The sequence below is a fragment of the Atta colombica genome, unplaced genomic scaffold (genome assembly GCF_001594045.1).
Source record: "Atta colombica isolate Treedump-2 unplaced genomic scaffold, Acol1.0 scaffold58, whole genome shotgun sequence".
Taxonomy (NCBI): Eukaryota; Metazoa; Arthropoda; class Insecta; order Hymenoptera; family Formicidae; genus Atta; species Atta colombica.
Window position 1 is genome coordinate 1,205,331 of NW_017259548.1, and position 12,501 is coordinate 1,217,831.

Here is a 12,501-nt window from a genome sequence, read left to right on the forward strand (position 1 = left end):
GCCTTCTCGGCTCCGTTTCAATGCGAGCGCAACAGGAAAAGATGGTTCACTTCCTCACATTGTTTCCGAACGCTCGACACGACAACAGTTTCTTACACGCCAGTTATGCATTAAACCGAGATTTCCTCGAAATGAGACTAATGCATTTTCATAACTGCCGCTACGATATCAATCGTTCTTGTCTAACAAATTACACAATTCATAATTAGGATTTCCGCTTCGCTAACGACAACACATTTCTCGCTCATTTCCTCGGATTATCCTCGGTGAATCCGTTCAATCTGGATTACTGCCATCAGTTTCCCATTGGATGATCGTTTTTTTCTCTTTTCTTTTATTATTATCGCTCGAAAATCCAGCAGCCATGACTTAACCGCAAGCCTTTTCAGGCCATTTAAGAATGCCTATCCCTTTGTCACGGTATCAATGAACCTTGAAATAAATAATATCTTATTGTTGAAACTTCATTTTTGCAAAATTTGTACATTTGTGGATGGAAGGAGGAAGGACTCGCTTTTCAAAAATCTGTCGGGACGATAAGTGCAAATTTCGGTATAATGGGAAAATTCTCAACTTTTGTTGCCGCAAGGACTTCCGGCGACATGGAATTCCTTTGCTATTCTGAAGAATTTTGCGGCATTTAGCCGGGTAGGGAGACGAGTCGATTGGCTACCTGGCTCACTCGGCCGTTCGCGTAACAGACGGGCGGAAGCGCAGCGCTCGCTCGCTCGCTCGCTCGCTCCTCTTCCGCGCCGATGCCAGTGCAGCAGGAAAAGATGGCTCGTTTCCTCGCATTGTTTCTAACCGCGGCATATGAGTGCGCGGCCTGTATATGCTGGGGACATGGGAGCGGATGCGTGCGAGCGAGCGCCCGTGTACGCTTCGCCGCATTGCGAGCGCGTTTTTCACGAAACGATCAAGAAAAGTTGTAGATTGACACGTTCAATTTCAATTAACCCTGTCGAAGATAAATGAGGATTACATACGCCTCATCAAAGTCTGTTAATGCCTGTTTTTAGCCGATTTTCCTAGTGGATGGTATCACTTTAATGGAGCTGTTTTATAGATAATTCTTTTTTTATATCTTTTTATTAAATTTCGGACTTTATTAATGTAAAGATTTCGAGAGAGAGAGAGAGAGAGAGAGAGAGAGAGAGAGAGAGAGAGAGATTGTGCAAAAATTATTATATTGCTGTTTTCTCTTTCACGAAGATTAATTCACTGAAAGTTTTTATTATTTTAATCACTTATTCTTCCTTGTTTTATTGCAAATCTATAATTCTTTTTTTTCACGCATATATTTTTTATAAACTTTTTATATCTTTCGTTATTTATTTTTACAATAAGAAAAAAATTATCCGAGGAGAATAATGATAATTTTTTCTTCGTGCTTCCTACACTCTTTAGAAAATAATTGCATCGAGCATATGGAACGCATCTCTCTCTTTCTCTCTCTCTCTCTCTCTCTATCTTTCTCTCTCTCTCTCTCTCTCTCTCTCTCTCTCTCTCTCTCTCTCTCTCTGACTGTCTCCTTTTTGATGATCACCTCGTGATCATGGTTTCGCGAAGGTGCGAAAAGCCGAAATTCGCCACGAGGCCACAACACGCTCGTCCTTCGGTAATCGCGCGCGCTTGCGCTTATGCGGGCAGGATATGCAGGAGGAGCGGAACGGGAGGCGAGTTTAATAAATTAGCGTTTCCTTCTTCGGCGCAGCGTGCCGCAGTTACGACGAGAGGCTAAAGAGGATCCGTGCCCCCGACGGCTGGTTTTAAATGCCGGAAGCACCTCTCTCCCTCTCTGTCGCCCCCGTGTCGATCCCCCGAGCCCTCCTTTAACCTCCCCGTGCCGTGCGCCAGGGCCCCTTTCGTCCCGCTTCCTCGCCGTCTTACTCTTCCTCCCAACTTCCTCCCGCTTATACCAGCGGCGTTTCTTTCGCCGGCAACATCTGCCGTGTCCGCCTTTTCTCGTCGTACTAGATCTCTCTCCTTCTTTCGTCTCGTCTTTCCTCTCCTTCTTCCTCTCTCCTTCCTCCCCCTCTCCGCCGTACTCGACTTCTTTTTCTTTTTTTCTTTTCCAGCGGCACCTCTCTTGCCTCCTGTCCGCCTCCCTTCCTCCCGCTTCCTCTTCTTCGAGAGCATCCGTTCCTCCAAAGCGAAGTATCGTCAACTCGTGACTTGCTACGAATTTTGATCGTGTACAAAAAAGAAACCGTCGAGACCTCGTAGCGATTTGTGTTGGATAAACTTTAATTTGTTTCAAGTAGCGATAATTATATATCGAAATTTAAGCCACTGTATAATTTGTTCCAAATGATGATAATTTGATGAATATAAAAAATCGATTTAATTATTGTAAGCATTGTTACTATTGTTAATGATTATTAACAATTTAATAATCTATCTATTTATTGGATATTGCACGATGTCCAGGCATTATGGAATTAATTACAATTTTTGCTCAATATTTTATTCTTCACCTTGAACATTCCACAAAGCTGCAAATGTATCCTGCAACACGTAGTAAATAGAACTGAGGGAAAAATATATTGACATCGTGTATCTGATGTAAGGATCGGAATGCGACGCGCGCCGGAAGTTCTAAAACATGTTTATCTCGGAAAGTCCTCGGGAACGTATCATCTTCCGCTCGTTCGTTCATCCGTTCGTACGTTTGTCTCTACTTCATGTTTCCCCTCGATCATCCGCTTCCATCAACCGCTTGGTATTAGCTTGAGAATTGGCCCGTAAATAGGAATTGCCATTTGTGCACGGTCTGTATACCTGCGAGAATAATTATCGTTACAATCGTGGTAAATGGTTCACGAGGAACTCGAAATGAAAATAAGGAAGAGAGAAAGAGAGAGAGAGAGAGAGAGAGAGAGAGAGAGAGAGAGAGAGAGAGGGGGGGGGCATGTATTTAAAATGTAAAATTATTATAAAGTGCTTATATAGATTAAAATATTAATAAATTCGGAAATTTTGTTATCTATCCTTTTATTGTGAAAGAAATGGGGACGAAAAAAATTATTATTCTACAAAAAGAAATAATTTGCAAAATTATTTCTTTCGATAATTTATATAAATTTTAATATACTTAACTCTCAATTATTCAATCTCAACATATTTATTGACTTTATTAAATTTCAGTGCAGAAACATTTAGTATTTTAGTATTTGGACAAAGAGTTCGTATGTATAATGATCTTGTTTACGTGCACAAGTACCGGAGTAATGAATAGTAAAAGAGGAACGCGCGATGCAAGATAAAATCTGAAAGTTACACTATACTTATAATGTGTTTAACTCTATCGCAGTTCTCTTAACGCAGCAATTAATCCCCGTATATCAGAAGTATCGTGTTATAGATATTGACCACATCGGCAGCGGGTAACCGATATCCGTTTCGAAACCGGAAAGCAGACGCGCGAGTATAATCAGCGAGGATCAGAAGGCTGATGATTGAGAACGAATGTAATATACAGCAATATAATGTGGCAATTATTGGAAATAAACTCGTATATGCTCTAATTAATTGCTTCTTTAGCTTTATTTTAAAAGATATGAGTGTTTAATTGCGATATTTGATATTATTTATCTCGAATGTGAAAAATAACATGGTATCTTGTTACGATATGGTAACAGGAAATTACATATCATGATATACATATTGTAATATATCAGTTATTGATAGAATCATTAATTGGTCAAAGAAAGAATGAAAATATGTTTTTTTTACTCTTATGATTAGTATTATCTAATCAGTTCTAATCGTAATAATTAGCTCTCAAGTTAGTTATAAATATAAATATTTTTTTAAGGATATATATCGTATGTAATTTCTCTCTATAAAAAGTGATTGGAATTGAAAATTTATACTTTCTGTATAAAAATAAATGTTACAATATGAAATAATTGAATGAAGTCTCTATATATATATATTTAAACAAATAATTAAATTCAATAAATATTTATAATATCTAACAATGCAATTTTACAGAAATTTTAAATGAAAAACTTATTGAGATAATTTTTTATCTAGATTTTGAATCACCGTCAAACTTTTTGTATTACTTTCAAATACAATATACAAAAATCTGTAATGTTTGCATGTCTTGTTAAAGAAATACGTGTAATACATCTTTAATTAACTTAGGTATAAGTGTTCTTTTCCTACCGGAGTTCAGAATTCAGAATTAATTTTGTATGTTAAATTATAGCAAAAGTATCAAGAATACAATTACTAAGAATCTCATTAATTTACATGCGGTTTAAGGGATTTACGTAAAACGTCTGTCGGATCTACTGAGAGATCTTCATAGATCTTTGACGGATATTTCTGAAGATATCTCTCGGTAGAAGCGGAACGTCTTCTTGTGTATCCTGTAACGTTACGACGACAAGCTCGTTCTGCTTCGGTCGGCTTTAATCCCGACTACAGTGCGCGGTGCTCCTCGACCACGGAGTGGCTTTTCTCGGTAAAGCCGCGAAACAGCTTGTTTGCAACTGCATCGCTGCGTCGCGCGCGTTTATTTCAACGTGTTGCGTCGCGCGTCTCGTGTCGCGTCCCGTCTCGTTGCATCGTCCGGCCGAATCCGGGCGGCATGCATGCGTCATAGGTTATTTTTGCCTAGTCGTATATACACGCGCTTCGTATACATGGAAAGACCCGCGGGATTTGTGGCGTTTCGGTGGCAATGATTCCAGAGATTCGGTCGCCGGTAGCTGAGCGTAGGTGATCCAAACGGATTGCGAAACGCATCGCACATCGCCTACCGGCGTTACGAATGCGTTACCATTATTGATGGAAAGTAATTATTAAGATTTATATTTATTAATATTTATATTCTTACTCTTGTGATCAATTTACATTTGCGATTATTTTATATTTAAATGTTATGTTTCATTGTCGAAAAATGTTATAACAATATTAATTTTTTGAGATGTCTATTTATTTATACTCTCTGAAACTTTTAGAACGAATTGTCACTCTGAAGAATGAAATCTCACTCTTATAGATTGAGTCATTCTTTTTCAAGACTGGCTTTAATTCCTTTTATTCTGTAGAGTGAGATTTCACTCCAAAGAATTTAGAGAGTAGCTGAACTGAGATTTGATATATCATTCGTTTGACAGCGACTACTCGTGACTTCTCCGTTTATCCTCGAAATGGTTATTTCTCATCCAAGCAAATAGATTGCGAGGCACTTTTTGCGCATCTGCGTGGTCACGCGTGACGAAAAGCATCGATGAAAAGTTACGTTTCCCGTAAGAAACTGGTTCGCGTTAAAGAGATGACAAGTGCGAATCCGGCAGTTAGATTGTTACAGCAATCGTTATACTCGATCCTCCCCCTCCCCTCCCCCCGCATTACGTAACAATGTGCGAAATAACATAAACGCAAGACACTGTGTAATAATGTTGCCAAGATGAGAGAGACAGTCATTGCACGCTGTCGAGCGAAATCGGGGCGACTTGCGTAATGTCGAACTGCACTCGCACGCTCGCGATGCTATTTCGTATCTTTTTTGCATTTCTCTCCTTTAACAATATTTTTGCTTTTGTTTGCAGTACTCCGGAATTCGTATCGGACCAGTCGTCAAGAAAGACGTCATGAAAGCTTCTATCATGTTGGAGCACGATAGCCAGTGAGTACATCTCGACAGTAAAATTCTCTTCTGAACTAATATTTGTTTTAACTTTTTTATTTTTTGGAGAACTCAAAAAATTAAAAGTTTTAATGACTTCTAAAGTCTAATTTACAATGTGTTCTTTGTTCCCTGTTTCTTTTTACTTTTTATCTTTTACTCAGTTTTTCATTTTTTCTCGCCCGAAATAAAAGTTGACGGACTTCGGACGAGAAAAAAAACTTTCCACAAAAAACGTGGAAAGGAATGCGATTGATAAAATGATCGCAAAGGAAAAAGGCATGAGCCAAAAAGCAAGAAATAGGAAGTATAAAAAAATATAATGTAGATTAGGTTAAAGTTTTTTAACAACTTTTAATGGAAGAAATTTTATATTTTCTTAATATTTCAAATTTTCAAAAAGCGTGACAAATAGCTATCTATAAGAATTAATTAGTCATTATTTAATTTATCCGCAGGTACGCTACAATTCTTGCTTTTGATGTGAAAATTGAGAGGGACGCACAGGAGCTAGCGGATTCACTGGGCGTCAAGATCTTCCAAGCTGATATTATTTATCATTTGTTCGACAAATTTACCAATTATAGAGAGGAACTGAAGCAGCGTAAACGGGACGAGAACAAGCACATAGCCGTGTTTCCGTGCAAGTTGAAGATCTTACCGCAGGTGAGTTATATGCGAGCGTATTCGCCTTTGCAAGAATTGAAATGGATGCGCGATAAACAAGCGGGATTTACGCCGACGTCGTCGGCGATCTTCGAACTCGGAACTTTTTAAACGTGGGCCCGTTTGAATTTCAGTACGTATTCAACTCGAGGGATCCGATCGTGATCGGCGTGATGGTCGAGGCTGGAATTGTCAAGGAAGGAACGCCGCTCTGCGTCCCGAGCAAGGACGTGAGTTGACTTTACATTTCTTCTTCCTCTCTTCCCCTGAAACTCTATCGCGAATTGCAATGTACATACGTCTCTTCGTGTTGTTCACATTATTAGAATATAAATGTATCGCTGCGTAGATCGATAATCTCCACGTCAAGCATCAATGATATTTTTCGATCAAAGAAGTTCTTTTAATATTACTTTTAATATTATGGAAAGATCGATTTTGCTAGAGTATCTAAAAATTTAAATAGATACAGATTTAGATACAGATCTGAAAATGTCGGATCATCAAAATAATTACATAGAACGTTTAAACTTGTTGCTACAATGTTAAAACTTTTTGCAACACTGCTCATCATGCTTGAGATTCCTACATAATTATTTTGATGGCACAACAAAATTATTTTCAGATCTGTTTCAGCTAAAATTTCATATATTTCAGCAAAAAATCATTCTTTCCGTGTACTTTATGTTTTTTTTTTGTATGCCATAAGACTTTAAGACTATAAAGTACATAAGAATGGCATATTTCTGATATTTGCGCATGTTTACTACTAACGTAATAGGAAACTTAACATTCTAGATCATTTTTTCATCTATGAATTACGGGAAAAAATTATCAAAGACTTTACTTAAGGGGACTTTACGAGGTGTCGCAAACTAGAGTATTTCATTCTCCGCGAGAATAAGACGAAGTTTTTATGCGCAAAACCGGTGCGACTTGTCATCGGCATGTTACATCAAAAGTAATCACGATGGTCTGGACGTATAATATAATCGCGATGGCCAAAGAGATTAATGAAATTTATGCCGAAGGCTTGCGATGAAAATTGAATCCGTGCATCCGCGAAACGGAAGGATGAATGGGAAAGAGAAAGAGAGAAACGAAGACTGATCTGTATGTATGCAGGACCTGTACGGCGACCGCTGAGAGAAGGCTGGACCAGTCCTGCGGATCGGAGTGGAGAGCGGTAACTGAGAACTATCGGCGCGCGCGTAGGTGAACTCGTTCGGCGGAAATACGGCGATTCAGTTGGTCGATTGATCGCATCGATCGAGCGGGCGGACATATTAAACCGCTCCGAGCCAGCATTCTCGATTCCGCTCTCCCTCGCTCCTGTAGGTGGATCCGACTGACCGAAGAAAGTCCGTCTCTCTTTCTCTTTCTCGGTCTATCCTTTTCTTTCTTCTTGTTCTTTCCCGTAGGAGGAACCGGGTGGGTAGCCGGCCTCTCTGGCCTCGCCTTACGCGGTAGCGCGCGCGAAACGTTGCAGGTTGCCTAGCCTCGGATCCCGTAGGCGTCGACGATGCCATTAGTGGCACGCAAATTCCCAACAGACAAAAATCCGAAATGTATTTTCCCATCGGCATCGCGGTGGCGCACCCACGCACCGCGATCGATGATTTAACGTGCGGCTAGCTCTATCACCATGCGACTTAGGTCAGCTCGGTTCGGCTCGGCTTGGCACTGCTCCGTGCGATATTTTTCAGCCCTTTCTTTTCAGACATTTTTCTCGGTATCTTATGATTTATTTGTTCCAAGAAGAAGGAGATCTATTATTTTATAGAGATCTTGAAGAGATCTCTCAAAACAGAATTCATAATTAAAGCGTCCTCTTTTGATATAAAAATGGAATGGCTTATGAAAAATGTTCTTAACTTTTATAGCAAGATGTGTAACTCAAGAATGAATTAGAAAAAAAATTCGTTTATTTTTTCGAATTATATACTTGAATACTTGTTTGCATTTAAATACAATAGCATAATTATTTATCATTTAAATTATGAAAGCTGCCCATAAATTGTACCATTTATTATATTTATATTATACTATCAGTCTTATTCCTTTCACCATTCAGAAATCTATTTCTTTTCTTTTACAAAAAAACAGTTTTGCTGAAATTTCTAAAAATCAGCTATGCAAAAGATCTGCAAATAATTTCGTTGAACTAAGTAGAATACTCTGGTTGCTAAGGAATTTCAAAACTTTTTGCAGCATTGAACACAAAAAACTTCAAGTATTAAACGAGTTAGCCAATCACAGTAGAAACCGTAAGGCTATTCTGACATAAGGAATAGCCAATCCAACATGTTGATTTCCTAACTGCTTAAGTCTTTTGTGTGCCATGGTTCTCTCACTCATCATACTTGAGATTCCTAGATAATTTGAAGTTCAACAAAAGTATTTCCAGTTCTGTATCTCTATGTAGCTAAATTTTTAGATACTTCAATAAAATTGAGTACGACACATAAACTGAGATTTGTAAAAGCCATGAACGTCAAGTTGTGCGCGATTACTCTCGCATGAAGGGAAGCAACGAACATTCCGGATCTTTGCGCGACTCCGACCACGTGTCTGAGCCCACGCGATATTCTCCGCGGGACATCAAGCTCGAAAGATACTACTCAGCTCGGTACAGCAGTACTCTCGTATTGCGGACTTTTAACGTTGTATTTCTCAACGTTTTCTGGCGGACTCTTTTTGCCTCGCGCTAGCGCTCACCAGGAATGAATTCACAATTTTGCGCAACGCGTGTTTTTGTCCTTCGAAAGAACGACACACAGATTTCAAATGACTGATCGTCTTTCCACAAGAGACAAGCTTGACGTCGTATCCGGTGTCGAAAGATGAGCACGGCATGACAACTACTATATTTTTTTAGGATTGACTTGAATCCGAGACTTAGTTTGTTCTAATTTCATTCATCCTATGCATTTATGGGAAAGAAAGAGTCCTATATAAAATTTTTAGTTCTCTTTGTCGTAGTGTTAAAAGGAAACATGTTACAATTTATTGTATAAACTTATGCTCAGGTATTTTTTACCTCTTCTCCTTCGACTTCTTTCTTTGGAATAGGTACGGACTTTAAAGCAAGGACTTTAGAACAACCTTTTTTTGAAATTTCTGAGCTTAAGAAATAATAGGTATAATCGGCTATGAGGATACCGATTATTAGACTACAATACTCCGAGATCGCACATGGTCTTGCCAAGCTTCGCAAACAAAACGGCCGGTGGAAAACTCCGGATTTACCATGAAAATTACTTCCGCCCGTATTGTCCAATCGTCAATGAGTGAATTACCGCGAGAACGTGTCTTCTCGACGATGACCTTACGATTATCCCATGCGTTCATCGAGTCTCACGAAACTCCAGTTAGCGCAGGTCAGTTTGTGAAGGCTCGCGCCTTCCTTTTGTCGAACGATCGCTGCGACCGGATGCACGTAGTTGGCGGGACGGAGGTTTTGCGTCGATATCACGTCGCGAAAGGAAACGACACGGCTTAAACGTTGGACGGAAGAACGTGATCTCGCAAGCGTCGAGCGGATTTTCAGCTCGCGATACATTTGGCAAGAGAGACAGTTGTACTCACGGGGCTCTCGAGCCACGCACGAAGATTCGTATGCCAATTTTGCAACATTGATGCTCCGTCCATCAATCGTGACTCGTCGCGAGCTTTGTATCGTTACAAACATCCCCTCGTGCCTTTTTTGTTTTATATTATTAAATTTATAATGTCAAGTTATGCCCAATTCGAATTATTTTTAATCATTTCTATATTGAGAAAAATGTTTGATTGGATTAATTAGAATATGATTAAAAATATACCAATTAAAATTTTTTGAAATAAGAATTAAAATCAGAATTATAAAAATGATATAATTAGAAACTTCTGAGGTTTATCCATTTTCAACTAGACAACATTTTTCTCAATATATAGATTGCCACTATTTCTCCTTAATAAATCGTTATTATTTAACTAAAATAATGGAATTAAATCAAGAAAATGGAATTAATTTAAATGAAATCAATTTAATTTAAGAAAATATATTAAATTTAATTCAAATTTAGTTTATTATTTACTACAAGGATATGTTAATATTAGCGTTGTTCATTTGAAACTCACAGAAATGAATTGATCTACATTTTGACATATATTGTAAAAATGAAGAATAATAAAATAGGTTATTAACCTAAAGGATTGGATTATCACTGTTTTGATATGTCTTTGATGTTTAATCGTCTATAGTTACAATTATGGGCATATATCTTTTTTCTATCAGAGATCGAAGTCGGATCTACGATTTATGGGAGCAATCGCGTTTACCCATAAATATGATTTAATGAGCGATATCGATAACGAATTAATGATTATCGTTCGTGTCATTACGTAACGTCTCGATTACTCTTCTCTTAGAATTGACTCTGCCGTTCCGTGGCGCCGCGAGAGAGTCTGGAGAGAGACCGCCTCGGAGAACTCGCATGGAGAACCTATCTATTCATCTATCCGCTTCCCCTCTTGCGACTTCCATCGTGCGTTATCGTACCCGCGCGCGCCGCATACAACACATACATAGAAATACACAGTAGGAACATATAGTCATATAGTACCGGGCGTTGCGCAACACGTTGGTCTCGATAGGCGGCTTTAACGGCGAGCGGAAATCCGGTGGATTCTTTCGGCCTGCCGTTTTCTTGCAGCGTTTCCTTTTTTTTCCCCTCCCCACCATTATCCATTTTCCACTCTTTCCGCCGCCGACCGGCAGGCCGATCGTTCGTACATCCGTCGGTTTGTTCGGTGGCGGATTCTACTCGGCCCGATGACCCGAGAGTCGCGATAACGCCGCGCTTTTGATGCTCTCTCTTTCTTTTTCTCTTTCTCTCTCTTTTTTTCCTTTCCGCTTGCTCCAAGAGTAGATCTCGGCGCGTTTCACGATTGGATGGTCCTGGCGGAAATAACCTCCGCTACGTAAAGCATCTTCGTCATCTTCTACTTCTTCTTCTTTGCAATCTTCGTTTCAGCAACGTATATTGCACTCTTCTCCGTTTTTCTTGTGTTCTTCTCTTTATCAGTTGAGCGACGAACAAATCGTTCACTGACGTATAATAGAGCGCTAACGGAATAGTCGTAACGTATTTTATGTCATTTACGTAGAGTTGATTGAAATTATAAATTCTCTTACAACAAGCATTTCGTTTTTTAAAATGTATTTTTCTAAATGCATATGTATTTTATATATATATAAATAAAAACAATTTTATAAAGCAATCTTAAAATATCAAACAGTATCTGAAATTATCGTTTATAAAGTTTAAATTAAAATCAAATAAAGAATGGATCAAAATCAACTGAACGAGTTATTGTGGAGCATCCTTACTTGTTGTCTCCATAAAGCGAAAGTTGGATGCTCGAGGAGAATCGAGTGATTGGAATGAAGAAAAAAAAGGAGAGAAAAGCAAAAGGAGAGACAGGGCAAAAGATAAAGAGCGAGAAAGAGAGGCAGAAGCCCTTTATCGTAGTAAGTTCAACAACACGCAATCGTAGCGCGAGAAACACAATCGACATACGTTGCAAGCTCATCCGATTTTCAATCTCTAGTGTTTGTACGATATTTCATAATGTTTTATAGAGGAATATATTATACAGATAAAATCTCAATATGTGATTTAATCGAAATCACATATTTTTATTTGGTTTAAAAAAATAGTTTTACTCAAAAACAGTTTATCTTAAAATATTATTTCTGAATCAATATATTGAAAGATACGTCTGTTATCGATATACTTCCGTCTGTTAATTTTGCATATAATTTCAGATTGTTTTTTCATAGACAATCAGGAACGTCAAGAAAGGACGTATCTGAGCGACTTAGAGTGATTTCACTTGGAATTATATTCAGCTTGTGGGCGAGCGACAGGAACTAGAAATGCTCTGATGCGCGAGTCCTCTTCCGGCGGAAAGGCGTTTGTACATAGACTATTCTTCCTTTCCCCTCCCCGCTCGCTGTTTCCTCTTCCTTTTCCTTGGGGCATATGCCGTGCATGCGCGCGTACAAATTCGCGATGGATAGAAATTTCAAGTCGGTGAGGATATCTTTCTATTGAGAGGTATTTAGACCGCGACGTTTCGCAATTGTCCGTAATGCACGCGGTTGTTATTCTCTCAAGTACGAGAGAGCTCCTACGCGAAAATTA

General features: G+C 38.8%; 1 protein-coding gene across 1 annotated transcript in view; it reads left to right on the plus strand.

Annotated features, from left to right (window-relative positions):
- The window catches only part of LOC108692095 (eukaryotic translation initiation factor 5B), a 44,831-nt gene that overhangs the window by 12,799 nt on the left and 19,531 nt on the right, over nucleotides 1-12,501 (plus strand). The window contains exons 12-14 of the mRNA XM_018200218.1: nucleotides 5,568-5,644; nucleotides 6,103-6,310; nucleotides 6,445-6,540. Coding sequence (XP_018055707.1) covers nucleotides 5,568-5,644; nucleotides 6,103-6,310; nucleotides 6,445-6,540 — 381 coding nt within the window. The remainder of the gene's footprint in view (nucleotides 1-5,567; nucleotides 5,645-6,102; nucleotides 6,311-6,444; nucleotides 6,541-12,501) is intronic.